Source organism: Daphnia pulicaria, chromosome 1 (assembly GCF_021234035.1).
Source record: "Daphnia pulicaria isolate SC F1-1A chromosome 1, SC_F0-13Bv2, whole genome shotgun sequence".
Taxonomy (NCBI): Eukaryota; Metazoa; Arthropoda; class Branchiopoda; order Diplostraca; family Daphniidae; genus Daphnia; species Daphnia pulicaria.
Genome location: NC_060913.1, coordinates 19,078,009 through 19,104,211, shown reverse-complemented (window position 1 = coordinate 19,104,211; position 26,203 = coordinate 19,078,009). Strand labels below are relative to the sequence as shown.

The 26,203-nt window shown below is 44.1% G+C and overlaps 1 protein-coding gene, 4 non-coding genes and 1 pseudogene across 5 annotated transcripts; 4 read left to right on the top strand and 2 right to left on the bottom strand.

Moving 5' to 3' along the window:
- The first annotated feature begins 3,446 nt into the window (after positions 1-3,446).
- Trnat-agu lies at positions 3,447-3,519 on the top strand. Its single transcript has one exon. It is a non-coding gene; the product is annotated as a tRNA-Thr (tRNA).
- A 411-nt stretch (positions 3,520-3,930) lies between these two features.
- Trnat-agu lies at positions 3,931-4,003 on the top strand. The gene has a single exon. It is a non-coding gene; the product is annotated as a tRNA-Thr (tRNA).
- Positions 4,004-4,414: 411 nt separating this feature from the next.
- Trnat-agu lies at positions 4,415-4,487 on the top strand. The gene has a single exon. It is a non-coding gene; the product is annotated as a tRNA-Thr (tRNA).
- A 4,996-nt stretch (positions 4,488-9,483) lies between these two features.
- Positions 9,484-9,556, top strand: Trnat-ugu. The gene has a single exon. It is a non-coding gene; the product is annotated as a tRNA-Thr (tRNA).
- Positions 9,557-12,427: 2,871 nt separating this feature from the next.
- Positions 12,428-19,337, bottom strand: LOC124348457. The gene is made up of 2 exons (XM_046798708.1): positions 16,607-19,337; positions 12,428-16,551 (listed from the first exon to the last, which is right to left on the bottom strand). The coding sequence occupies exons 1-2, from the start codon at positions 19,335-19,337 to the stop codon at positions 12,428-12,430; spliced, it is 6,855 nt and encodes a 2,284-aa protein (XP_046654664.1).
- A 114-nt stretch (positions 19,338-19,451) lies between these two features.
- Positions 19,452-20,823, bottom strand: LOC124348378 (annotated as a pseudogene).
- Positions 20,824-26,203: the final 5,380 nt, after the last annotated feature.

Sequence of the window (26,203 nt, the reverse complement as noted above, 5' to 3'; positions counted from 1 at the left end):
ACTGCTGTTGTGACGTCATGACCATTTTTGAAATTGTTGTCCTATGAAGCCGTTTTGTGGTCCTATGGCTTAGATGTCAAAGCGCATGCCTAGTAAGCAGGAGATCACGAGTTCGAGTCTCGTTGGGACCTGTAAGAAATGTCATCATAATCATCCCGTGTCTCTTAGAAATCAGAAAAAGAACTTATAGAATCGTTAAAATAAGTTCTATTATAGCGCAGAATACCGTTAAATTGCTAGTTATAATGATTATTTTCTTGGTAGTCTAATTTTGACTGCCTACTCGGGCACAATTCCAAAGGTATTTTCCATGCTGAAATTTAAACACCAAATCATAATAACTAATTGTGCAGCATGGATCTGCTCTTCCTAGTAAGAGACCAGGACTCGTAGTATCGTTGAAAATCTCGTTGATTTTTTTGTAAATTGTTCTTTGTGCTGTGGAACAGTTGGGAACTTTAAAATAGAAGTAATCAATTGTAAAACTGCTGTTGTGACGTCATGACCACTTTTGAGATTGTTGTCCTATGAAGCCGTTTTGTGGTCCTATGGCTTAGATGGCAAAGCGCCTGCGTAGTAAGCAGGAGATCACGAGTTCGAGTCTCGTTGGGACGTGTAAGAAATGTCATCATAATCATCCCGTGTCTCTTAGAATTCAGAAAACGAACTGATAGAATCGTTAAAATAAGATCTATTTTAGCGCAGAATACCGTTAAATTGCTAGTTATATTGATTATTTTCTTGGTAGTCTAATTTTGACTGCCTACTCGGGCACAATTCCATAGGTATTTTCCATGCTAAAATTTAAACACCAAATCATAATAACTAATTGTGCAGCATGGATCTGCTCTTCCTAGTAAGAGACCAGGACTCGTAGTATCGTTGAAAATCTCGTTGATTTTTTTGTTAATTGTTCTTTGTGCTGTGGAACAGTTGGGAACTTTAAAATAGAAGTAATCAATTGTTAAACTGCTGTTGTGACGTCATGACCATTTTTGAAATTGTTGTCCTATGAAGCCGTTTTGTGGTCCTATGGCTTAGATGGCAAAGCGCATGCCTAGTAAGCAGGAGATCACGAGTTCGAGTCTCGTTGGGACCTGTAAGAAATGTCATCATAATCATCCCGTGTCTCTTAGAAATCAGAAAAAGAACTGATAGAATCGTTAAAATAAGTTCTATTATAGCGCAGAATACCGTTAAATTGATAGTTATAATGATTATTTTCTTGGTAGTCTAATTTTGACTGCCTACTCGGGCACAATTCCAAAGGTATTTTCCATGCTGAAATTTAAACACCAAATCATAATAACTAATTGTGCAGCATGGATCTGCTCTTCCTAGTAAGAGACCAGGACTCGTAGTATCGTTGAAAATCTCGTTGATATTTTTGTAAATTGTTCTTTGTGCTGTGGAACAGTTGGGAACTTTAAAATAGAAGTAATCAATTGTAAAACTGCTGTTGTGACGTCATGACCATTTTTGAAATTGTTGTCCTATGAAGCCGTTTTGTGGTCCTATGGCTTAGATGGCAAAGCGCATGCCTAGTAAGCAGGAGATCACGAGTTCGAGTCTCGTTGGGACCTGTAAGAAATGTCATCATAATCATCCCGTGTCTCTTAGAAATCAGAAAAAGAACTGATAGAATCGTTAAAATAAGTTCTATTATAGCGCAGAATACCGTTAAATTGCTAGTTATAATGATTATTTTCTTGGTAGTCTAATTTTGACTGCCTACTCGGGCACAATTCCAAAGGTATTTTCCATGCTGAAATTTAAACACCAAATCATAATAACTAATTGTGCAGCATGGATCTGCTCTTCCTAGTAAGAGACCAGGACTCGTAGTATCGTTGAAAATCTCGTTGATATTTTTGTAAATTGTTCTTTGTGCTGTGGAACAGTTGGGAACTTTAAAATAGAAGTAATCAATTGTAAAACTGCTGTTGTGACGTCATGACCACTTTTGAGATTGTTGTCCTATGAAGCCGTTTTGTGGTCCTATGGCTTAGATGGCAAAGCGCCTGCGTAGTAAGCAGGAGATCACGAGTTCGAGTCTCGTTGGGACGTGTAAGAAATGTCATCATAATCATCCCGTGTCTCTTAGAATTCAGAAAACGAACTGATAGAATCGTTAAAATAAGATCTATTTTAGCGCAGAATACCGTTAAATTGCTAGTTATATTGATTATTTTCTTGGTAGTCTAATTTTGACTGCCTACTCGGGCACAATTCCATAGGTATTTTCCATGCTAAAATTTAAACACCAAATCATAATAACTAATTGTGCAGCATGGATCTGCTCTTCCTAGTAAGATACCAGGACTCGTAGTATCGTTGAAAATCTCGTTGATTTTTTTGTTAATTGTTCTTTGTGCTGTGGAACAGTTGGGAACTTTAAAATAGAAGTAATCAATTGTTAAACTGCTGTTGTGACGTCATGACCATTTTTGAAATTGTTGTCCTATGAAGCCGTTTTGTGGTCCTATGGCTTAGATGGCAAAGCGCATGCCTAGTAAGCAGGAGATCACGAGTTCGAGTCTCGTTGGGACCTGTAAGAAATGTCATCATAATCATCCCGTGTCTCTTAGAAATCAGAAAAAGAACTGATAGAATCGTTAAAATAAGTTCTATTATAGCGCAGAATACCGTTAAATTGATAGTTATAATGATTATTTTCTTGGTAGTCTAATTTTGACTGCCTACTCGGGCACAATTCCAAAGGTATTTTCCATGCTGAAATTTAAACACCAAATCATAATAACTAATTGTGCAGCATGGATCTGCTCTTCCTAGTAAGAGACCAGGACTCGTAGTATCGTTGAAAATCTCGTTGATATTTTTGTAAACTGTTCTTTGTGCTGTGGAACAGTTGGGAACTTTAAAATAGAAGTAATCAATTGTAAAACTGCTGTTGTGACGTCATGACCATTTTTGAAATTGTTGTCCTATGAAGCCGTTTTGTGGTCCTATGGCTTAGATGGCAAAGCGCATGCCTAGTAAGCAGGAGATCACGAGTTCGAGTCTCGTTGGGACCTGTAAGAAATGTCATCATAATCATCCCGTGTCTCTTAGAAATCAGAAAAAGAACTGATAGAATCGTTAAAATAAGTTCTATTATAGCGCAGAATACCGTTAAATTGCTAGTTATAATGATTATTTTCTTGGTAGTCTAATTTTGACTGCCTACTCGGGCACAATTCCAAAGGTATTTTCCATGCTGAAATTTAAACACCAAATCATAATAACTAATTGTGCAGCATGGATCTGCTCTTCCTAGTAAGAGACCAGGACTCGTAGTATCGTTGAAAATCTCGTTGATTTTTTTGTAAATTGTTCTTTGTGCTGTGGAACAGTTGGGAACTTTAAAATAGAAGTAATCAATTGTAAAACTGCTGTTGTGACGTCATGACCACTTTTTAAATTGTTGTCCGATGAAGCCATTTTGTGGTCCTATGGCTTAGATGGCAAAGCGCCTGCCTAGTAAGCAGGAGATCACGAGTTCGAGTCTCGTTGGGACCTGTAAGAAATGTCATCATAATCATCCCGTGTCTCTTAGAATTCAGAAAAAGAACTGATAGAATCGTTAAAATAAGATCTATTTTAGCGCAGAATACCGTTAAATTGCTAGTTATAATGATTGTTTTCTTGGTAGTCTAATTTTGACTGCCTACTCGGGCACAATTCCAAAGGTATTTTCCATGCTGAAATTTAAACACCAAATCATAATAACTAATTGTGCAGCATGGATCTGCTCTTCCTAGTAAGAGACCAGGACTCGTAGTATCGTTTAAAATCTCGTTGATTTTTTTGTTAATTGTTCTTTGTGCTGTGGAACAGTTGGGAACTTTAAAATAGAAGTAATCAATTGTAAAACTGCTGTTGTGACGTCATGACCACTTTTTAAATTGTTGTCCTATGAAGCCGTTTTATGGTCCTATGGCTTAGATGGCAAAGCGCCTGCCTAGTAAGCAGGAGATCACGAGTTCGAGTCTCGTTGGGACCTGTAAGAAATGTCATCATAATCATCCCGTGTCTCTTAGAATTCAGAAAAAGAACTGATAGAATCGTTAAAATAAGATCTATTTTAGCGCAGAATACCGTTAAATAGCTAGTTATAATGATTATTGTCTTGGTAGTCTAATTTTGACTGCCTACTCGGGCACAATTCCAAAGGTATTTTCCATGCTGAAATTTAAACACCAAATCATAATAACTAATTGTGCAGCATGGATCTGCTCTTCCTAGTAAGAGACCAGGACTCGTAGTATCGTTGAAAATCTCGTTGATTTTTTTGTAAATTGTTCTTTGTGCTGTGGAACAGTTGGGAACTTTAAAATAGAAGTAATCAATTGTAAAACTGCTGTTGTGACGTCATGACCATTTTTGAAATTGTTGTCCTATGAAGCCATTTTGTGGTCCTATGGCTTAGATGGCAAAGCGCCTGCCTAGTAAGCAGGAGATCACGAGTTCGAGTCTCGTTGGGACCTGTAAGAAATGTCATCATAATCATCCCGTGTCTCTTAGAAATCAGAAAAAGAACTGATAGAATCGTTAAAATAAGTTCTATTATAGCGCAGAATACCGTTAAATTGATAGTTATAATGATTATTTTCTTGGTAGTCTAATTTTGACTGCCTACTCGGGCACAATTCCAAAGGTATTTTCCATGCTGAAATTTAAACACCAAATCATAATAACTAATTGTGCAGCATGGATCTGCTCTTCCTAGTAAGAGACCAGGACTCGTAGTATCGTTGAAAATCTCGTTGATATTTTTGTAAATTGTTCTTTGTGCTGTGGAACAGTTGGGAACTTTAAAATAGAAGTAATCAATTGTAAAACTGCTGTTGTGACGTCATGACCATTTTTGAAATTGTTGTCCTATGAAGCCGTTTTGTGGTCCTATGGCTTAGATGTCAAAGCGCATGCCTAGTAAGCAGGAGATCACGAGTTCGAGTCTCGTTGGGACCTGTAAGAAATGTCATCATAATCATCCCGTGTCTCTTAGAAATCAGAAAAAGAACTTATAGAATCGTTAAAATAAGTTCTATTATAGCGCAGAATACCGTTAAATTGCTAGTTATAATGATTATTTTCTTGGTAGTCTAATTTTGACTGCCTACTCGGGCACAATTCCAAAGGTATTTTCCATGCTGAAATTTAAACACCAAATCATAATAACTAATTGTGCAGCATGGATCTGCTCTTCCTAGTAAGAGACCAGGACTCGTAGTATCGTTGAAAATCTCGTTGATTTTTTTGTAAATTGTTCTTTGTGCTGTGGAACAGTTGGGAACTTTAAAATAGAAGTAATCAATTGTAAAACTGCTGTTGTGACGTCATGACCACTTTTGAGATTGTTGTCCTATGAAGCCGTTTTGTGGTCCTATGGCTTAGATGGCAAAGCGCCTGCGTAGTAAGCAGGAGATCACGAGTTCGAGTCTCGTTGGGACGTGTAAGAAATGTCATCATAATCATCCCGTGTCTCTTAGAATTCAGAAAACGAACTGATAGAATCGTTAAAATAAGATCTATTTTAGCGCAGAATACCGTTAAATTGCTAGTTATATTGATTATTTTCTTGGTAGTCTAATTTTGACTGCCTACTCGGGCACAATTCCATAGGTATTTTCCATGCTAAAATTTAAACACCAAATCATAATAACTAATTGTGCAGCATGGATCTGCTCTTCCTAGTAAGAGACCAGGACTCGTAGTATCGTTGAAAATCTCGTTGATTTTTTTGTTAATTGTTCTTTGTGCTGTGGAACAGTTGGGAACTTTAAAATAGAAGTAATCAATTGTTAAACTGCTGTTGTGACGTCATGACCATTTTTGAAATTGTTGTCCTATGAAGCCGTTTTGTGGTCCTATGGCTTAGATGGCAAAGCGCATGCCTAGTAAGCAGGAGATCACGAGTTCGAGTCTCGTTGGGACCTGTAAGAAATGTCATCATAATCATCCCGTGTCTCTTAGAAATCAGAAAAAGAACTGATAGAATCGTTAAAATAAGTTCTATTATAGCGCAGAATACCGTTAAATTGATAGTTATAATGATTATTTTCTTGGTAGTCTAATTTTGACTGCCTACTCGGGCACAATTCCAAAGGTATTTTCCATGCTGAAATTTAAACACCAAATCATAATAACTAATTGTGCAGCATGGATCTGCTCTTCCTAGTAAGAGACCAGGACTCGTAGTATCGTTGAAAATCTCGTTGATATTTTTGTAAATTGTTCTTTGTGCTGTGGAACAGTTGGGAACTTTAAAATAGAAGTAATCAATTGTAAAACTGCTGTTGTGACGTCATGACCATTTTTGAAATTGTTGTCCTATGAAGCCGTTTTGTGGTCCTATGGCTTAGATGGCAAAGCGCATGCCTAGTAAGCAGGAGATCACGAGTTCGAGTCTCGTTGGGACGTGTAAGAAATGTCATCATAATCATCCCGTGTCTCTTAGAAATCAGAAAAAGAACTGATAGAATCGTTAAAATAAGTTCTATTATAGCGCAGAATACCGTTAAATTGCTAGTTATAATGATTATTTTCTTGGTAGTCTAATTTTGACTGCCTACTCGGGCACAATTCCAAAGGTATTTTCCATGCTGAAATTTAAACACCAAATCATAATAACTAATTGTGCAGCATGGATCTGCTCTTCCTAGTAAGAGACCAGGACTCGTAGTATCGTTGAAAATCTCGTTGATATTTTTGTAAATTGTTCTTTGTGCTGTGGAACAGTTGGGAACTTTAAAATAGAAGTAATCAATTGTAAAACTGCTGTTGTGACGTCATGACCATTTTTGAAATTGTTGTCCTATGAAGCCGTTTTGTGGTCCTATGGCTTAGATGGCAAAGCGCATGCCTAGTAAGCAGGAGATCACGAGTTCGAGTCTCGTTGGGACCTGTAAGAAATGTCATCATAATCATCCCGTGTCTCTTAGAAATCAGAAAAAGAACTGATAGAATCGTTAAAATAAGTTTTATTATAGCGCAGAATACCGTTAAATTGCTAGTTATAATGATTATTTTCTTGGTAGTCTAATTTTGACTGCCTACTCGGGCACAATTCCAAAGGTATTTTCCATGCTGAAATTTAAACACCAAATCATAATAACTAATTGTGCAGCATGGATCTGCTCTTCCTAGTAAGAGACCAGGACTCGTAGTATCGTTGAAAATCTCGTTGATTTTTTTGTAAATTGTTCTTTGTGCTGTGGAACAGTTGGGAACTTTAAAATAGAAGTAATCAATTGTAAAACTGCTGTTGTGACGTCATGACCACTTTTGAGATTGTTGTCCTATGAAGCCGTTTTGTGGTCCTATGGCTTAGATGGCAAAGCGCCTGCGTAGTAAGCAGGAGATCACGAGTTCGAGTCTCGTTGGGACCTGTAAGAAATGTCATCATAATCATCCCGTGTCTCTTAGAATTCAGAAAACGAACTGATAGAATCGTTAAAATAAGATCTATTTTAGCGCAGAATACCGTTAAATTGCTAGTTATAATGATTATTTTCTTGGTAGTCTAATTTTGACTGCCTACTCGGGCACAATTCCATAGGTATTTTCCATGCTAAAATTTAAACACCAAATCATAATAACTAATTGTGCAGCATGGATCTGCTCTTCCTAGTAAGAGACCAGGACTCGTAGTATCGTTGAAAATCTCGTTGATTTTTTTGTTAATTGTTCTTTGTGCTGTGGAACAGTTGGGAACTTTAAAATAGAAGTAATCAATTGTAAAACTGCTGTTGTGACGTCATGACCATTTTTGAAATTGTTGTCCTATGAAGCCGTTTTGTGGTCCTATGGCTTAGATGGCAAAGCGCATGCCTAGTAAGCAGGAGATCACGAGTTCGAGTCTCGTTGGGACCTGTAAGAAATGTCATCATAATCATCCCGTGTCTCTTAGAAATCAGAAAAAGAACTGATAGAATCGTTAAAATAAGTTCTATTATAGCGCAGAATACCGTTAAATTGCTAGTTATAATGATTATTTTCTTGGTAGTCTAATTTTGACTGCCTACTCGGGCACAATTCCAAAGGTATTTTCCATGCTGAAATTTAAACACCAAATCATAATAACTAATTGTGCAGCATGGATCTGCTCTTCCTAGTAAGAGACCAGGACTCGTAGTATCGTTGAAAATCTCGTTGATTTTTTTGTAAATTGTTCTTTGTGCTGTGGAACAGTTGGGAACTTTAAAATAGAAGTAATCAATTGTAAAACTGCTGTTGTGACGTCATGACCACTTTTGAGATTGTTGTCCTATGAAGCCGTTTTGTGGTCCTATGGCTTAGATGGCAAAGCGCCTGCGTAGTAAGCAGGAGATCACGAGTTCGAGTCTCGTTGGGACCTGTAAGAAATGTCATCATAATCATCCCGTGTCTCTTAGAATTCAGAAAACGAACTGATAGAATCGTTAAAATAAGATCTATTTTAGCGCAGAATACCGTTAAATTGCTAGTTATAATGATTATTTTCTTGGTAGTCTAATTTTGACTGCCTACTCGGGCACAATTCCATAGGTATTTTCCATGCTAAAATTTAAACACCAAATCATAATAACTAATTGTGCAGCATGGATCTGCTCTTCCTAGTAAGAGACCAGGACTCGTAGTATCGTTGAAAATCTCGTTGATTTTTTTGTTAATTGTTCTTTGTGCTGTGGAACAGTTGGGAACTTTAAAATAGAAGTAATCAATTGTTAAACTGCTGTTGTGACGTCAAGACCACTTTTAAAATTGTTGTCCGATGAATTGTTGTCCATGCTAAAATTTAAACACCAAATCATAATAACTAATTGTGCAGCATGGATCTGTCTTCCTAGTAAGAGACCAGGACTCGTAGTGTCGTTGAAAATCTCGTTGATTTTTTTGTAAATTGTTCTTTGTGCTGTGGAACAGTTGGGAACTTTAAAATAGAAGTAATCAATTGTAAAACTGCTGTTGTGACGTCATGACCATTTTTGAAATTGTTGTCCTATGAAGCCGTTTTGTGGTCCTATGGCTTAGATGGCAAAGCGCCTGCCTAGTAAGCAGTAGATCACGAGTTCGAGTCTCGTTGGGACCTGTAAGAAATGTCATCATAATCATCCCGTGTCTCTTAGAAATCAGAAAAAGAACTGATAGAATCGTTAAAATAAGTTCTATTATGCGCAGAATACCGTTAAATTGCTAGTTATAATGATTATTTTCAAAGTAGTCTAATTTTGACTGCCTACTAGGGCACAATTCCATAGGTATTTTCCATGCTAAAATTTAAACACCAAATCATAATAACTAATTGTGCAGCATGGATCTGCTCTTCCTAGTAAGAGACCAGGACTCGTAGTATCGTTGAAAATCTCGTTGATTTTTTTGTAAATTGTTCTTTGTGCTGTGGAACAGTTGGGAACTTTAAAATAGAAGTAATCAATTGTAAAACTGCTGTTGTGACGTCATGACCACTTTTTAAATTGTTGTCCGATGAAGCCATTTTCTGGTCCTTTGGCTTAGATGGCAAAGCGCCTGCCTTGTAAGCAGGAGATCACGAGTTCGAGTCTCGTTGGGACCTGTAAGAAATGTCTTCATAATCATCCCGTGTCTCTTAGAAGTCATAAAAAGAACTGATAGAATCGTTAAAATAAGATCTATTTTAGCGCAGAATACCGTTAAATTGCTAGTTATAATGATTATTTTCTTGGTAGTCTAATTTTGACTGCCTACTCGGGCACAATTCCAAAGGTATTTTCCATGCTGAAATTTAAACACCAAATCATAATAACTAATTGTGCAGCATGGATCTGCTCTTCCTAGTAAGAGACCAGGACTCGTAGTATCGTTGAAAATCTCGTTGATATTTTTGTAAATTGTTCTTTGTGCTGTGGAACAGTTGGGAACTTTAAAATAGAAGTAATCAATTGTAAAACTGCTGTTGTAACGTCATGACCACTTTTAAAATTGTTGTCCGATGAATTGTTTATTAGAATAAATAAGATATTATGCACTGAGTGTATATTGTCGATGACGCAAGGGGTACACAAAGCAACATTTGAGACATACATACGAAACACAGAGCACATACAGCGTTACCACACTCCACGAGATCACGGACAAGAAGAAGGAAAAAGGAAGCCCCCCCTTTTCTAAGATGACTCCCACCCACGTTGCCAGACTTAAAGAAAAGCCTGGCGTCGTCACTTGCTCAAAGGAGGGGAAGGGGGTAAAGCGGGTTTGCCAAATGGACAGCCGTTTCTAATACCCTCTCTCAAACCCGTACCTCCTCAATTCTTCTCGTATGGTCCTACCCCGATGCGTTCACGTAACTCTTGGAACCTTGGCGCTGGCAAAGCCTTCGTGAAGATGTCGGCCAGTTGGTCTTTGGAGCTAACGAATTCGACGGCGATCTTGTTGTTTTCTTGCAGCTGTCTTACAAAGTGATATCTCACGTCGATGTGTTTTGATCGCCTCGGATGGACCGGATTTTTGACCAGACAAATAGCACTTTGATTGTCGCAATACATCTTAACGGGATTTGGTGGTACCTCGTCGCCTGAAGACTTTTCCATTGGGACCGGAGACGAGTTTAGGCCGTTAGCCAGCGCGTTGAGCCAAAGAGCTGTCTTCGCTCCATCAGATAAGGACACATATTCCGACTCGGTAGTTGAGATAGAAACACATTCTTGTCTCCTGCACGACCATGCGACTGGCCCTCCCTTGTAGAAAGCGATGCATCCTGAGATGGATTTTCGGTCGTCTACATCACTGGCGTAGTCGGCGTCGGTATAGACTACGGCTCCTTCATCCTTCCGTCCACCCAGCCATATACCGAAGTCGAGCGTACCTTTCAGATAAGCGAATATACGTTTGACTGCGTTCCAGTGCGCCGGCTGTGGGTTTTCGCAAAATTTTGACACTTGTCCAACGCCGTAAGCAATGTCCGGTCTAGTGGTAGATGAGAGATAGAGCAGGAATCCAACTGCCGCACGGTAGGGGATTAAAGACATGTCCACTTTCCCCTCGTTGCGTGGCACCATCGAACTAGAAAGGTGAACGCTGGATTCGGCTGGGGTCAGCTTGGGATGGCTATCCGTCATGCCGAACTGTTCCAGTGCCTTGAGTATCGAGTGCTGCTGCGAGAGAAATACTTGGCTATTTTCCCTGTCGTACTCGATGTTCATACCAACGAATCTTGTCGGGGGGAGACATCTTACTTCAAATTCGTTACCGATCCAAGTAGTGTAGAATTATAGGTGTAATTCCCTTCCAGATTTCTCTGGGCGGTTCAATGAATTTGCCGTATGACGGGTGTTTCTAATTGATAGACACTTACTTCTTCGGTGATAGAGTTGAATATGCGGTCGACGATGCGTCTATGCGGTAGATGATCAGCTTGGATCTGTGGAGAGAAAGAATAAGTCCGGTTAATATCAGGTATACACCGGTTGAGGAGACGATCGGTGGTGGCTTGGAGTCACCCCGTAAAATGACAGTCAAACGCCGTTTGAGTGCTGGTGGCTACCGTCAGACGATGCGTCTATCGGTGCCGGGTTGATACCGTCCGGAAGCCGGGTATCTATATCTCCTGGGGTGGCTGCAGCACAGAAAACAGAACGATCTGAGTTCTGTCTTAGAAATTATTCCTTGCCCAAGAAATATTTTCTAAGTCCCTAAATACACAAATAAATACAAGTCTTTTCCCACGACGGAGAGCGGACAACATACACAAATACAAGCGGAATACAATGAGCAGATGCCCAAGGGAATTGACTCAAGACCCGTACCCAAAGGAGCAGTCTAAATAAGAACTTACTAGTTTGAGTGTGTGTGAATGAGTGATTTATTAGCACAGATAGATGCCCTGAGGTTACATACAATTATAGGCTGGGTAATAAACGTTGTCATGTATGCATAATTCAATTAATTAATAACGTGCGGAATATAGGTGGCGTTGTCTTCAGTTCCTTGTAGTCTTTGGCGGGTGTTACTTCCGGAGTTGGGGATGCCTCCGGGAACTTCCTGTTTATCATTTGCCCAAGTATTTAGGCGGTAAATCCAATGTAGGCGGTAAATTCAAATGTTGGCCGGTTGAGATCCCGTGAATATTCTAAGTCCAGTCGGTCGGAATTATTCTAAGTCCGCTCGATTGGTTTTTCTTCTGAGTCCCATTGCCGGAATTTCGGCTAAGTCCCAACCGATGAATTCTTTCTAAGTCCCGCCAGATATTCTAGGATTTCGTCTAAGTCCCATCATTGATAACAAGGACCTCTTCTACAATAGGGAAACTGCATAATGTTCCGCCGCATAATGTCTTGGTTTCAAGGGCTGGCATGTAAAAGTTGGCCGATGGATAGGGTGTTGCCTCGGCCTGGTGATCTGAGCGCTCCGTCTCATCTGTGCTTTTCCTGAGCAACAAGGTGTTCCGCCGCTCAGGTGATGTGTCCGTTTAGTTTCTGTTAGTGGTGCCGTTGGACGGTGGTGGCTCGTCATTGCCCGGGTCTGAGGCCCAAATGCCTTGGACCCAATCTTCTCCCCGTCCTACGTCGTGCTGTTCTTCGAGCTCCCGGCGTCTCTCTTCTTCTTGCTCGGTCATTGGTTGCTCATCCGAGCCGTCGTTCTTGTCGTATTTTCCTCTCGGGCCTGCTTCGAGCATTCGTGGTGGGTCGTAGTGGTGTTTCGTACCGAACACTTCAGTGTCATCTTCCGTACCCTCAGCGTCAAGGGCGGTTGAATAATTCAACACTCCCCCCATGGAATCTTGTTTCCATAATTCCCCAGCTGAGGTAACATAGTCCCCGTACAGACTGGGTGTTGGCGAGAAGTCGGCATCGATTGTCCCTGCTTCTACTTCCAGTGGGTATAGGCATTGGATTGCTCGTTCTGTTTCTACGGGTTTGCCTTTTTCCATCAGAATTAGCTGAACCCGTCGTATCTTTCCATCTTTGCCTTTCACTACTTCAGTTACTCGTCCTACTGGCCATTCGATGCGTTTGGTGTTTGGTTGAAATGCGATTACGACTTGTCCTACTTGAATTGGTTTGATTCTTTTCTGAGCCGCATAGTGTCGGTTCAAATCCTTAAGGTGTCTAGGTCGATATTCTGTCCACCAACCGGCTACTAGCTGTCGTCGAGCTATCTCTCTTGCTGTTATGTGCGAGGTGTCTGAATTCAGTAGTGACGCCTCATCGAGTGGTTGCGTGTCCATTTGATTCACAAATCCTCCTTTGAGGAGTTGGTTTGGAGTCAATGGAAATAGGTCTTTTGCTACATAGGCTAGTGGCCTATTGTTCACGATGTCGCTGACTTCAGTGACTACTGTACAGAAGAGGTCGTAATCCATTTGTAGTGGATTGAAGGTTTTATAGAGTGCTTCTTTTGCTGTTCGTACCATTCTCTCCCAAAATCCTCCCCACCATGATGAGAGTTTTGCCGAGAATCTCCAGACAATGTTATTATTGGCCATGTAATCTCCTATAAGGCGGCTTGCAAACAACCTTCTTAGGTACTTAGCTGCACTTTCGAATTCTTTCGCGTTGTCTGAGTATAGTGTTCTCGGTTTGAAGCGCAAGGCGCAGAAGCGTCTGAATGCATTGATAAAGGCGGCTGTACTCTTGTTTCTTGTGACTTCTAGATGTACTGCTCGTGTGGTTGCGCATGTAAACAGGAGGATGTATACATGTTGTATTTGACCAGCTATTTTTGGGGTTATGTGTTCGAACTTCTTGGCTCCTGAAATACCTGGGGCTGTCTCTTTGGGTAATACCGGTGGGCCGGCTGAAGGTTCGGTTACCAAGACTTGGAATGGCCCGGCAAAGTTTACTCCAGTGACTGAAAACGGGTCTTCAGTCCTTAGTCTTTGTATAGGTAGATGTGACGGAATCTCGTCACAAGATGTGGCATTCTGTCTTTGACAGGGTACGCATTGATCTAAGATTTTTCTGATGACTTGCACATGTCTTGGGAGCCAGTAGTCGACCCTGATTGCTGTGATCATTGTAGCCATGCCTAGGTGACCGACTCTCTTGTGTATATCTCGTATCAATACTGTTGATAGATAGTGATCTGGTGGGAGTAGAACTAGTGCGTCCTCTTTATAGTGTGCGAGGAGCGCTTGCTGTTTTCCGACACACCGGATTACTCGGTTGGTTGTATCGAATCTCGGTCTGAGTTTCTTAAACAGCTTATCTGTCGGAGTTTCTTGGTTGATGATGGCCTCATAGTCCTCTGGGTATGATTCTCTTTGCGCTTGCCGCAATACGTCGTACGTGGCTCGGAGCAATTCGTGATCCTGTAGCCTGACGAATTTTCTGATTGTCAGATACCGGTAGCTATCTGATTGAGGATCCGCGTCCGCTAACCAGTATTCATCTACTTCATGTTTTTTGTCGGAAAAAACTTTTCGCCCACAGAAGGCGTCAATAGCTCTGGTGAGCATAGCTCGTATCCTGACGATTCTTGTCCATTCGCTGTATTCTAAATACCATATCGGATGCTTTGGTCTTATCATGTCTGTTCTGATGTGAGAAACCGTTGTTTCCAAGGGTTTGTATTCATCATACTTAGGTAGCCAGTTTGGACCTGTCCACCATTTTGACTGGGCAAGCTCTTTGGCTGAAGCTCCTCTGGATAATAAGTCGGCTGGGTTTTGTGTCCCTTCGCAGAAGTGTGATTCTGCTCCAAACGCCCTGATTTTAGTGACTCGGTTTTGTACCCATATCTCTGGGTTTTTGTCTGTGGCTTTGATCCAGCAGAGCGAGATTTGTGAATCGGTCCAGATATGTGCTGCATGATCTGTTCTATGCTGTTCCCGTACGTACTGCCCGAGGAGGGTAGCCATCACGTTACTTAGCAACTCTAACCGAGGTATTGACATCGATTTCTTTGGGAGCGGGGCTACCTTAGATTTCGCTGCTATGAGTGCGATTGTCGAGCCTTGCTTTTGATATACCACCGCTCCGTAGCCTGTTTCACTAGCATCACAGAAGATGTGAAGCTCGCTAGGCTGTTTTTTGTCTATTTTTGTCCACCGGGGAATTTTTATTAGACCAAGGTCTTTCAACCCTTTAATAAATTTCTCCCATGTTTCTGTAGGTTCTGATGTCACTAGTTGATCCCATTTAGTGGGTGATAACCAGGTGATTTGCATCGACCTTTTCCCGTTCAACATTGTTGGATTTATGAGCCCGAGCGGGTCATACATCGTAAGCGCTAGACTAAACAACTGCCGTTTGGTTAGCCCGTCTTTGATTCTTATCGCTTCATTGATGATATGATCTGCATTGAAGGAGAAGTTGTCGGTACTGGGGTCCCACCGGATACCCAGTGCTTTTTTGTCTGTATGCTGGAATACCTCATTAATAGCCAGATTCGATGGTTCTGAGGAGAATGTGATCTCCCCCCGTAATAGTTCTTTTAATTCCGGAGAATTTGTTGTCCATTTGGACAATTTCATTTGGATCTCGCTGAGTATCCGATTCACTAACCTTATCTCATCGGCTGCCGCCTGTGGATTCTCTTCACCTCCCATCCAGTCATCTACGTAGATTTGATCGAGGACTCGATTTGTGATCCCAGGATATTGTGTCTCATACTTCGCTAGGTGCCACATGAGCACGGCTCTTAAAATGAATGGACTGGAGGTGAGACCAAACGGCAGTCGTTTCCAGACATAAATTTTGACTACCGGGTTTTTCGCTTTGGGGTTGTCAACCCATAGGAACCGTACGATCTGACAATGGTCGTCATGAATTCGTATTTGCAAAAACGCTTTTTCAATATCGGCGGTCCAAGCTATGCTGTCTTGTCGGAATCTCATGAGAATGCCCATTATGTCTGGGTTGAGGTTGGGACCTACTTCGAGGTTCGCGTTGAAGCTCCGTCGTCCTTTGTGATGCACTGATCCATCGAATACAGGTCTTACTTTAGTTGTCTCAGCCTGGTCTCGGAAGATTGGCCCGTGTGGTACGAAGGCTACTGGGCCATCGTAATTGGGATCTGCTTCTTCTATAAATCCGTCTCTGAGATACGACTGAATTACCTCATGGTATTGTTTTTGGTGTACGGGGTTGGCAGCTAGGGTTACTAGTAAGCTTTGCATCCTACTCCTAGCTATTGGTTCACAAGAGTCATAATCTTGTTTTTCTCCTCTGAACGGTAGTTTAATGACTGCCCGTCCATCTTTATCCGACTCGATGCTGTCGATGTACCATTGTATGAATTCTTGGTCAGTTTTTTCGTGTCTGGATATTCCCAGACTCTCTAGTGTCCAGAAGACGCTGAAGTGTTTGTCTACACTAGATATCTGTTGTTCCTCAGGGATAATGTCCACTTTGGTTGTCAGAGTAGCTGTTTTCAATGGGGGGTTATCCAGCGATCCTGATATCGCCCAGCCAAATATGGTGTTCTGGGCTAGGACCCTGTTATGCTTCCGTGGGGCCTCCATTGTAATAAACTCTCCCATGAGACTGTTTCCGATGAGCATGTCGATGTTCTCTCCGTGGTACGGTTTTCTATGTCTCGTATCGGCTAAAGTTTTGCCTTCTCTTAGTAGCAGTCGAGCGAGCTCGGTGTCTACGTATGGTGAGATTTTCTGTACAAAGTCTCTAACTATGTATTTTTCTGTCACCGTCTTGACCAGCGACTGAAATCCGTACGATATCCAAGTATCCTTCTATCGGAGTTGGGGACCCGAAGGTGCCTACTCTGATTAATTGCCTGCCTGAGACTTCTGCGTTCAGCCTTTTTGCTAAGTCCGTCGTAATGAAGGAGTTGCCACTTCCGTTATCCAGAATTCCCCTGATCGTGATCCAGTCATCAGTTCCGTGAATTCTGGCTTTTGCCGTAAAGTTTAGTAGAACCCCGGCTGTCACTAGCCCGTTGTCTGTCCCTTCTAACCTGGCGACGTTAGTCTGCTCGTTCACAGGTTCAGGTTGTGCTGTGTTTCTTCTGGGCGACTGTGCTGGGCGCAACATTGATGCCGGTGTGCTCGGTCTTGGCGACCTGTTTCTGCCAATCTCCTGTGATTGACTACGGCTCCTAGGTCTTTGCCGTGGGCCTGGAGATCTTCCACGTCTTTCTAGTGTGCATAGTACCGTTGCATGGGATGTGGCTTGACAGTTATTACATGCCTGTGGAGACTGACAGTCGTGGTATCTGTGTCCCTGGCCTAGACATCTAAGGCAGCGATCTGAGTCTATTATAACCCGTCTCCTATCTCTTGCTGTGCCCATCGAACAGAAATGTGAGTTGTGTGTTTCACTACTGCAGATAACACAAGCCGCTCTAGGAGGAGTTTGGTCTCTGAATCTAACTGTTGCAACTGAGGCTGCATTTGTCTGAATGACTGCTGGTCTGAACGCTTGACGTGTGGCTTCTTCACTTGATTTCACTTGTATCAAATCGTCAAGTTGTTGTAAGACTTGGTCTAGTGTTGGTGCGTTGTTTATTCCCCAGTTGAATCTCCATCTTTCTGTGATGGAGTGGGGTAGAGATCTCAGTATCTCGACTGCCGTGTGGGAGTCAAATGTGGCTGGTAGAACACCCTGGTCTAGTAGACCTTGACGATGGTTGGCCACTTCTATATATTTTTCTCTCAGCTCAAATGCTGTACTTTCGGCTCCCAGTGGCCTGCCTGCTGCTTGTCTTAACAGGGCTTCGTGCCTACCGATCACTTGGTTTCGGTTGCCGAACCTGTCTGCTAGAACTTGTAAGATGTTAGCGTAGCTTTCCGCTGAGAACGTAAAGCTTGCTGTCGATGTTCTGGCTTCCCCTTCTAACGCTGCTTCGAGCATCTGGCTTTTCTCACTGTCTGTGTAGCTTGGATTGTTATGGTACGTATCCCAAGTGCTTCTCCAACCATGATATTTCAAGATGTCTCCAGAGAATTTTTGTGGGTTAATCCTCACTCTCGGCGGTGCTGCATGGGCTTGCCCTTGCTGTGGGGTAATGCCCAATCTCTCTGTTTCTACCCGGGCTATTTCTTGCCTAAGGTTCGCTTTACCTGCTCGGTCGAGCAGCGGCATTAGCGCTTTTGTAGTGTCTATATATGGTTGGTATCTGGCCATAAAGTTAACCCGTTGTACCTGTCTTTCTGGCTCTGTTCTAGACCTCCCATAACGCGCATAAGCTGTTGTTAGCTCGTCGCGAATTTGCGCCAGTTCTTCTGTCAGCTCTTCTTGGTCGTTGGCTGGGCCACGACGAGGAGCTCTTGCCGTTCTATCTGGTGATAGACTTCGGTGTGACCCTCTGGGGGGTGGTCCGGCCGCCGGACGATTCCTATGATCTGAGTGCGGTCGTGACGCGCCCGACACGGTTGGCCCGCCACCTGTCTGATGTCTAGATCCGTCTCCGTTGCCCATCGTGGTGTGATAGGATGGCGGTGGTTCGTCATATGATGGAGGCTGCCTGTCTTCACCCGATCTGTTTGTCCGAGGAGGCTCTCTCTCTGTTGGTTCGTCCCATAGGCTTCGGGCCGGTCTAGGAATGGTTCCCGTTGCCGAGGCGGCTGCCGCCGGGTTTGTGTGAGGTCTGTTCGCTTCTAAGGCTTCAATCCTTCTCATAGATGCTATCCCTGATGCGTACAGTTGATTCAGTCTGTCTGTTAATACTCTGAGTGCCGTGTCTCGGGCCTCGGTTTGGGCGTCGAGTAATGCCCTTGTCTCGGTCCTAATGGCTTCTTCGAGGGCCCCATGCGTGGGCATGTTTTGTAGTTCGGCTATATGGAGTGACAGATTTCTTATCGTACCGCGGAGTTCACTTTCCACAGTATTCAGTGACCCGTTCATTTCACGGCGGAAATTTTGAAGGGTTGCCACCGATTGTTGTTCGACGACCCTTAGTCTAGATGCTGATTCGTTGTATATTGTGCCCTTGAGGTCTATGACTGTCGCTTGTAACGTCGGGACTGTCGTGATCATCGTGGCTATGAAGCCTGTGTTTTCCCGTATGTTGGCTTGCATGGCCTCCAGTTGCCGACTTGTGCCCTGCATTTGGTTCTCCGATCTGTTTACGCGTGCTGTTAATTCCTGGAGTCTTACGCTCAGAACTTCGTTGTCTCCTATTACTAAGTCATTCAAATCCGGAGATGGGAGCTCCGGAATCGGGTTTCTTGCAACCGGTGGAACGTTTTGTCCCGGCTGATCTTCGGGCGTTGTTTGCCCACTCGCTGAGCCTGAACTGCTATTCGGCATCGTAACTGGTCTTCGTGACCTGTCTCTAAGAGTTTGCCTTATTGCGTTTTGTCTCGCGATCTCCTCTGGGCTGATCGGCAAGTTTTGTCGCTTACCCGGTGTAGGAGTTCGAGCAGGGGTGTCGTCTCTTCGACCTCTGCCTCTGCTACCCTTCTTAGCCAGGACCATTTATGGTAACAAAACCAATTCGAGGATTGAATGCTAAACAAATATGTATTGTTGACAGGAACCAAGTAACAGTAATAGACTGAAACGAACAAGTATGGCCGAAGCCGGAAAGTTTTAGTCGTTGATAAGGCCCAGTCGAGTTGCTCGGCTGACCAGGTCCTCAGCTTCGTTAGGCTCGGCTAGGACCTCGAGCTCGTCGTCTGATGACATGCGGCTGATCCGAGAGCGGCCCCGAATGGTAGGACGCGAGGACGGAGTAGTGCTGGTTGAGGCGGGTGGGTCCTGTAGCAGGGTCTCCTCGTCTTCCGTTCCGAACAGCTCCCGTTGCCTGGGCGTTCGGCCGGTTGACCTGCTCCGAGTTTGTCTCTCTGTGTGTTGAGTTGTCTTTCGGCTATCTGGAGTCTTGGACCGTGGCGCGATCGTACCGTGTGCCCGGATGAATTCTTTTCTCGTGGGTGTTATGATTTTGATCCTTAGAGACTCGAGCTCGGCTTCCGTGGTCGAGCTTGAGGACGGTCCAGGCTTTGGTGTACCGACGTTGGACTTCGAACTTTTGCGGAGAGACTTTCCTTTAGACGGTTTGTCTATTGGTGTGTCGATCCGTGTTACCACTGGGCGGAGAGTGCAGCCGTCCTTCGTTAAACTCCGCACTAGTTCGGCCTCCGTGCGTGGGCGCCTAGGAGTAGACGGGAGAGGGGCGGGAGTCGCTGGAAGATTCTTGGTCGACGGGACGTGCAGTTCCTCGGGGGTCGGTAGTGGAGGTAACGGGGTTACCGGCGGAGTTAGAATTCCCGTACGGATTGCACCAGTCCGAGCGATGCGCTCCTCTAACGCTCTCTCTGCTCGAAGTCGGGCGGTAATTTTCCCAATTGTCGTGGCGTGGGGGCCTGGTGGTCCGGTGAACGTCCCCTCGACTAATACGCGCTCTTTGGCCGGGAGCGTTGGAGCACAGTTGACTTGTACGATGAGTGGGGCGTCGGTTGTACGCCTACGCTTGGCGTCCAACTCCAAGAATCGCTTCTCGAGGTCGAGGGCGTCGTGGTCAAGGAGGGCCTCCTCGTGGATAATGGCTTTCCGTTTGGCCGCCTCCCTGGCGTTGAGCCGCGACTCGCGTGCGATCCTGGCGTTGTCCGCGAGGATTTGGTCCTCCCTCTCGATCGCTAGACGCTTGTCTTCGGGAAGCCGAGCGATGGCGTCTTTTAGTCGTCTGGCTGCTTGCAGCACCTTTCGTGGGGTCTGCTTTGGCTCCAGTAACGCCAAGGGCGCTGGGGCGTTGATCAGGTGAAAAAATGGAAGCTCGAACAGATACTCTAACAGGCGCCAGCACTCCCTTGGATCCCCTGCTGCCACCAGAGTCTTGCTGTATTCTTTGATGGCGTCAATCGGGACGACGAGGTCGGCCGGAGGAGGAATGTAGCGGTTGGCCACTGCAAAAAAAAATGGGTTTCAATTAGAATCGGCTCTAGGAACCGGTTCGAAGGACCATGTAGAATTATAGGTGTAATTCCCTTCCAGATTTCTCTGGGCGGTTCAATGAATTTGCCGTATGACGGGTGTTTCTAATTGATAGACACTTACTTCTTCGGTGATAGAGTTGAATATGCGGTCGACGATGCGTCTATGCGGTAGATGATCAGCTTGGATCTGTGGAGAGAAAGAATAAGTCCGGTTAATATCAGGTATACACCGGTTGAGGAGACGATCGGTGGTGGCTTGGAGTCACCCCGTAAAATGACAGTCAAACGCCGTTTGAGTGCTGGTGGCTACCGTCAGACGATGCGTCTATCGGTGCCGGGTTGATACCGTCCGGAAGCCGGGTATCTATATCTCCTGGGGTGGCTGCAGCACAGAAAACAGAACGATCTGAGTTCTGTCTTAGAAATTATTCGTTGCCCAAGAAATATTTTCTAAGTCCCTAAATACACAAATAAATACAAGTCTTTTCCCACGACGGAGAGCGGACAACATACACAAATACAAGCGGAATACAATGAGCAGATGCCCAAGGGAATTGACTCAAGACCCGTACCCAAAGGAGCAGTCTAAATAAGAACTTACTAGTTTTAGTGGGTGTGAATGAGTGATTTATTAGCACAGATAGATGCCCTGAGGTTACATACAATTATAGGCTGGGTAATAAACGTTGTCATGTATGCATAATTCAATTAATTAATAACGTGCGGAATATAGGTGGCGTTGTCTTCAGTTCCTTGTAGTCTTTGGCGGGTGTTACTTCCGGAGTTGGGGATGCCTCCGGGAACTTCCTGTTTATCATTTGCCCAAGTATTTAGGCGGTAAATCCAATGTAGGCGGTAAATTCAAATGTTGGCCGGTTGAGATCCCGTGAATATTCTAAGTCCAGTCGGTCGGAATTATTCTAAGTCCGCTCGATTGGTTTTTCTTCTGAGTCCCATTGCCGGAATTTCGGCTAAGTCCCAACCGATGAATTCTTTCTAAGTCCCGCCAGATATTCTAGGATTTCGTCTAAGTCCCATCATTGATAACAAGGACCTCTTCTACAATAGGGAAACTGCATAATGTTCCGCCGCATAATGTCTTGGTTTCAAGGGCTGGCATGTAAAAGTTGGCCGATGGATAGGGTGTTGCCTCGGCCTGGTGATCTGAGCGCTCCGTCTCATCTGTGCTTTTCCTGAGCAACAAGGTGTTCCGCCGCTCAGGTGATGTGTCCGTTTAGTTTCTGTTAGTGGTGCCGTTGGACGGTGGTGGCTCGTCATTGCCCGGGTCTGAGGCCCAAATGCCTTGGACCCAATCTTCTCCCCGTCCTACGTCGTGCTGTTCTTCGAGCTCCCGGCGTCTCTCTTCTTCTTGCTCGGTCATTGGTTGCTCATCCGAGCCGTCGTTCTTGTCGTATTTTCCTCTCGGGCCTGCTTCGAGCATTCGTGGTGGGTCGTAGCGGTGTTTCGTACCGAACACTTCAGTGTCATCTTCCGTACCCTCAGCGTCAAGGGCGGTTGAATAATTCAACAAGTAGCGAAGCGTTGACACTCCTCATCAGCACTACTAGAAAACCATCCGTCATCTACCCAGATGAAGAGATATGACACGATGCTGTTGTTTACCAGGATGAACACGCACATATCTGCGTCCAGTGCCTTAAAACCATATCTGAGTAGGGCGGCGATGAAGGTCTTGCACCAAAGACTCCAACGCACCAAAGCCTGCTTTATGCCGTAGACTGCTTTCAAAAGCTTACACACGTGGTCTTCTTTTCCAGACACCACGAATCCTTCGGGTTGGGTCATAAAGATTGGTTTGTCAACATCCGCGTTCAGGAACGCTGTGGCCACGTCGAATTGAAATGATTTGTATCCGAGCGATGCGGTGAGTGATAGAACAGATCGAATTGAGTCAAGGCGTGGCACAGGTGCGTACGTTTCTTCGTAGTCGACGCCGTACTGCTGGTGACATCCAACAACTGTTAATCTTCCTTTAAAGCGTGGGGCCACGAAATCTGGCTGCAGTGGGTCTCCATAGCCCGGCTTATATTTCCCAACCCATTTGTGAGGCAGTATAGCGCACTCAGTTGGTACTTGGGATTTTGGGATGAGCACCCACGATTTGTTCTTGATCTGAGAGTCATACTCTGCCTTGAAAGCGGGTAACCACTGTTCCGCATATCTTGATTCCACCGCTTGTTTGTAGGTTTGTGGTTCATCAACTTCTAGTTCGAAAAATGAAGAGCGCTTAGGGGCTGGATCAGTGGATGCTGCATTTCCGAATGATTCCATATATTCGACGTATCGATTCGTATATCTTGGCACGCGGCCGGATCTTGTGGGTCTATGAAATATATATAGAAGGTGGTGAGCGCCAGTAATTGTTTCGAAACAGCGATTAGTTTTTACCTTCGATAATTGTGTGAATCGTGACTCGATATCGGTGGGGCGTCAATGTTGGGGACTTCATCCACTTCTAGATTCTTGTTGGCGTGATCAGGAGTCACAACGTGAACAGGTTCCGCATCCGCAACGTCGAGGACTTCCATACCCTCTTCATTTCTGCCGCCAGGAGCCCGTTCAATCTCCTCCTCTAAGGCCTCGACTTGGGAAGCTTCTTCGACTGATGCATCTTGATTATCGGGAGTGTCTTGGCTTTCATCTACACCTTCGATTAGTTGAGTCTGGTGGAAAAAAAAAATGGATATATATATAAAATATATATATACATATATACACATACACATATACACATATACATATATACACATATATAAATATATATACACAAAAAATAGATTTTGTTTGTTTATGTATGGCTACTAGTATAAGCAAGATACCTGATTAAGTACTTCTACTAATAGTTGCATTGGTTCCAATGGGCTCTTGTCATTTACAGCTGTGAGTGGGTGATCTCCAATCAGGATTGTTTCATCGAAGGTGACATCACGGGAAACGATTATTTTCCTCTCAACAGGGTTCCAAAGTCGCCAGGCCTTTTGATTTTCACCGTAGCCGACCATCCAACATGCTTCGCCTTTAGGATCTAGTTTCTTGCGTAGCTGGTCGGGAACGTGCGCGTATGCGCGGCAGCCGAGAACCCTTAGGTGGGCAACCGATGGTTTCTTGCCGAATAATTTCTCGAACGGAGTGACTTCTGTGTGACTGGTGAGAGTCCGGTTGAATATGTAAACGATAGCCAGAAGAAATTCGCCCCAGAGTTCTCTGACTTCATTTCTGATGTTGCACGGAAGTTGGTTGCTGTTGTCGTTAGTGTACAGGCCACTTCTCACGGCCTCTACAACTGTACGCATCGTTCTCTCGGAACGAGAGTTTTGTTGTGGAGTGTACCTAGCAGTAGTTTGATGAATAAGACCAGTACGTTTTTTGTATTCGCTAAAGTTTCCGCCGAGGATGTCGGTTCCTTGGTCCGTCCTGAGTATTTTTATTGGCCTTCCGGTTTGGGTTTTCATCATTTCTGCGAATTCCATGAAATGCGTGCCAGCTTCATTTTTCGTCTTCATGAGTTTGGCTACTGTATAACTGCTGTTGTCGTCTTTGAAGATGACGAAGAAGCGATGGCCTTCAGGAGTTGGCACGTGTAATGGACCCCCGACATCGGAGTGGATCAAGTCGCCGATATTTTCCGCGCGGCCGCATCCGGTTGGGAACTTGCTACGGTGGAGTTTTCCAAAGATGCAACCTTCGCATATGAGTGGTTTTTTTACGTCGTTGAGGTGCAGGCCGTATACTGCTTTAGATTTGTTGATCTTTAAAATGTCTTGACAGTTGAGATGGCCGAATCTTCTATGCCAAAGTTCGAGGGACGCCTTGGTACTCCCATTACCAACACCGTAGAGCGCTGTTGAAGATTCTTCGTTCAGTTCCGTTGGGTTTTTGGTCGTAGCGCATAATCTGTAGAGGGAGTTTTCGACACGGGAGCCAGTCATGAATTTTTCGTTAGTTTCCTTATTAGCGAAAAAGACCTGTTGGTAAGGAAATATTTATATACGTAAATCTCGAGTCATGACTGTAAATTTTTACGAGTTGTATCATACCTGTGTGTCAGTGAACTCAACATTGACGTTACAGTCGGTGGCTGCTCCAATTGAAAAAAGATTAATTCCAAGACCGGGAACGTATAACACGTCGTGGAATGTTCCTTCAAGCTTCGCACCATCTACTTCTGTAATGACGTCGATGTTTCCTATACCAAGGGCTTGTAGTTCAACACCACCAATTCCATTGATTTTCCATGTGCCGGGTGGAATTATTTTGAAAGTGGTGAAGAAGGACCGTTGATCAGTCATGTGATTAGTTGCGCCCGAATCAGCGTTCCAGACCTTGTGTTCCCGTGCAACCAGACACAATGACGAAGAGATACAGCCAAAACCTCTTTTCTTGTTGAAATTTTCTTGTCTCGCCTGACCACGTTCTTCTTCTCTTTTTGTTGGACACTGATAAGCTTTGTGTCCGTTTCCATTGCAGTTGAAGCAGACGACTGAGCCGGCATGTTGGCTGCTTTGCTGCTGATCGTTTTGTTGTTGTCCATCTTTTCGTGCGTATGAGTGGTTGTGCGGATTGGAGCTCCCACCACCTCTGCCTCCTCTTCCTCCTCTGCCTCTGCCACGTCCTCGCCATTCACCCGTAAAGTAGGGGCCTCGTCCACGGCCACGGAATCCCCCTTGCGCGTGTGCTGCGTTGTCGAAACTTTGCCCTGGGGATGTCTTTGCAGCACTCTCCCCGGCGAAAGCGGCTGCCTTAGGCGTGTGGAACGCAAAGAAGGCCGCATCGGTCGGATCCATCGCGCCGTTGTTGGCCGCTCTGCTGATGGCTTCTTCGTTTACCAGTCTTGGTGTTAGGTTTGCTATTGTTTGCTCGTTCCTTGGTAGATTGTCCCAAGCCGAACGGAATGAGCGAAAACTGGGGGGCAGTGTTTGGATAATTTTCACAACGAGTTGTTGTTCAGTGACAGGTGATTCCAAGTTTCTCAGCTCTTCTGCCAAGTTTGTGTAAACTGCCACATGATCCAGCACTCTGTGCTCTGTGAACGGTAATCATATGTGAGTTAACAAGATTCTTTAGTTTTATGAACTGTAGAGTTAGTATACCAGGATTGTATTTGTAGTTGAAAAATTTCTCTAGCAGTAGATTGTCGTTGATAGGAGCAGCGTTGGCGTATTGCAGTATCAGACGCTCCCACATTTCCGCGGAGGACGCGCATCCTTCGATGAGAGTTTGCTGTGGCCCCTCAACGTTGCAGAATATTATAATTCTCGCCTCTGCATCCTTCATGTCCCAAGCGTCTATCAAATTTTGGTTCGCGACCTCCTGGTTCTCATTGAGGTTCTGTCAATAATTGAACATAACGTTAATTAACTGGCGTGCGTAAATATGCCGCGTCTGCGT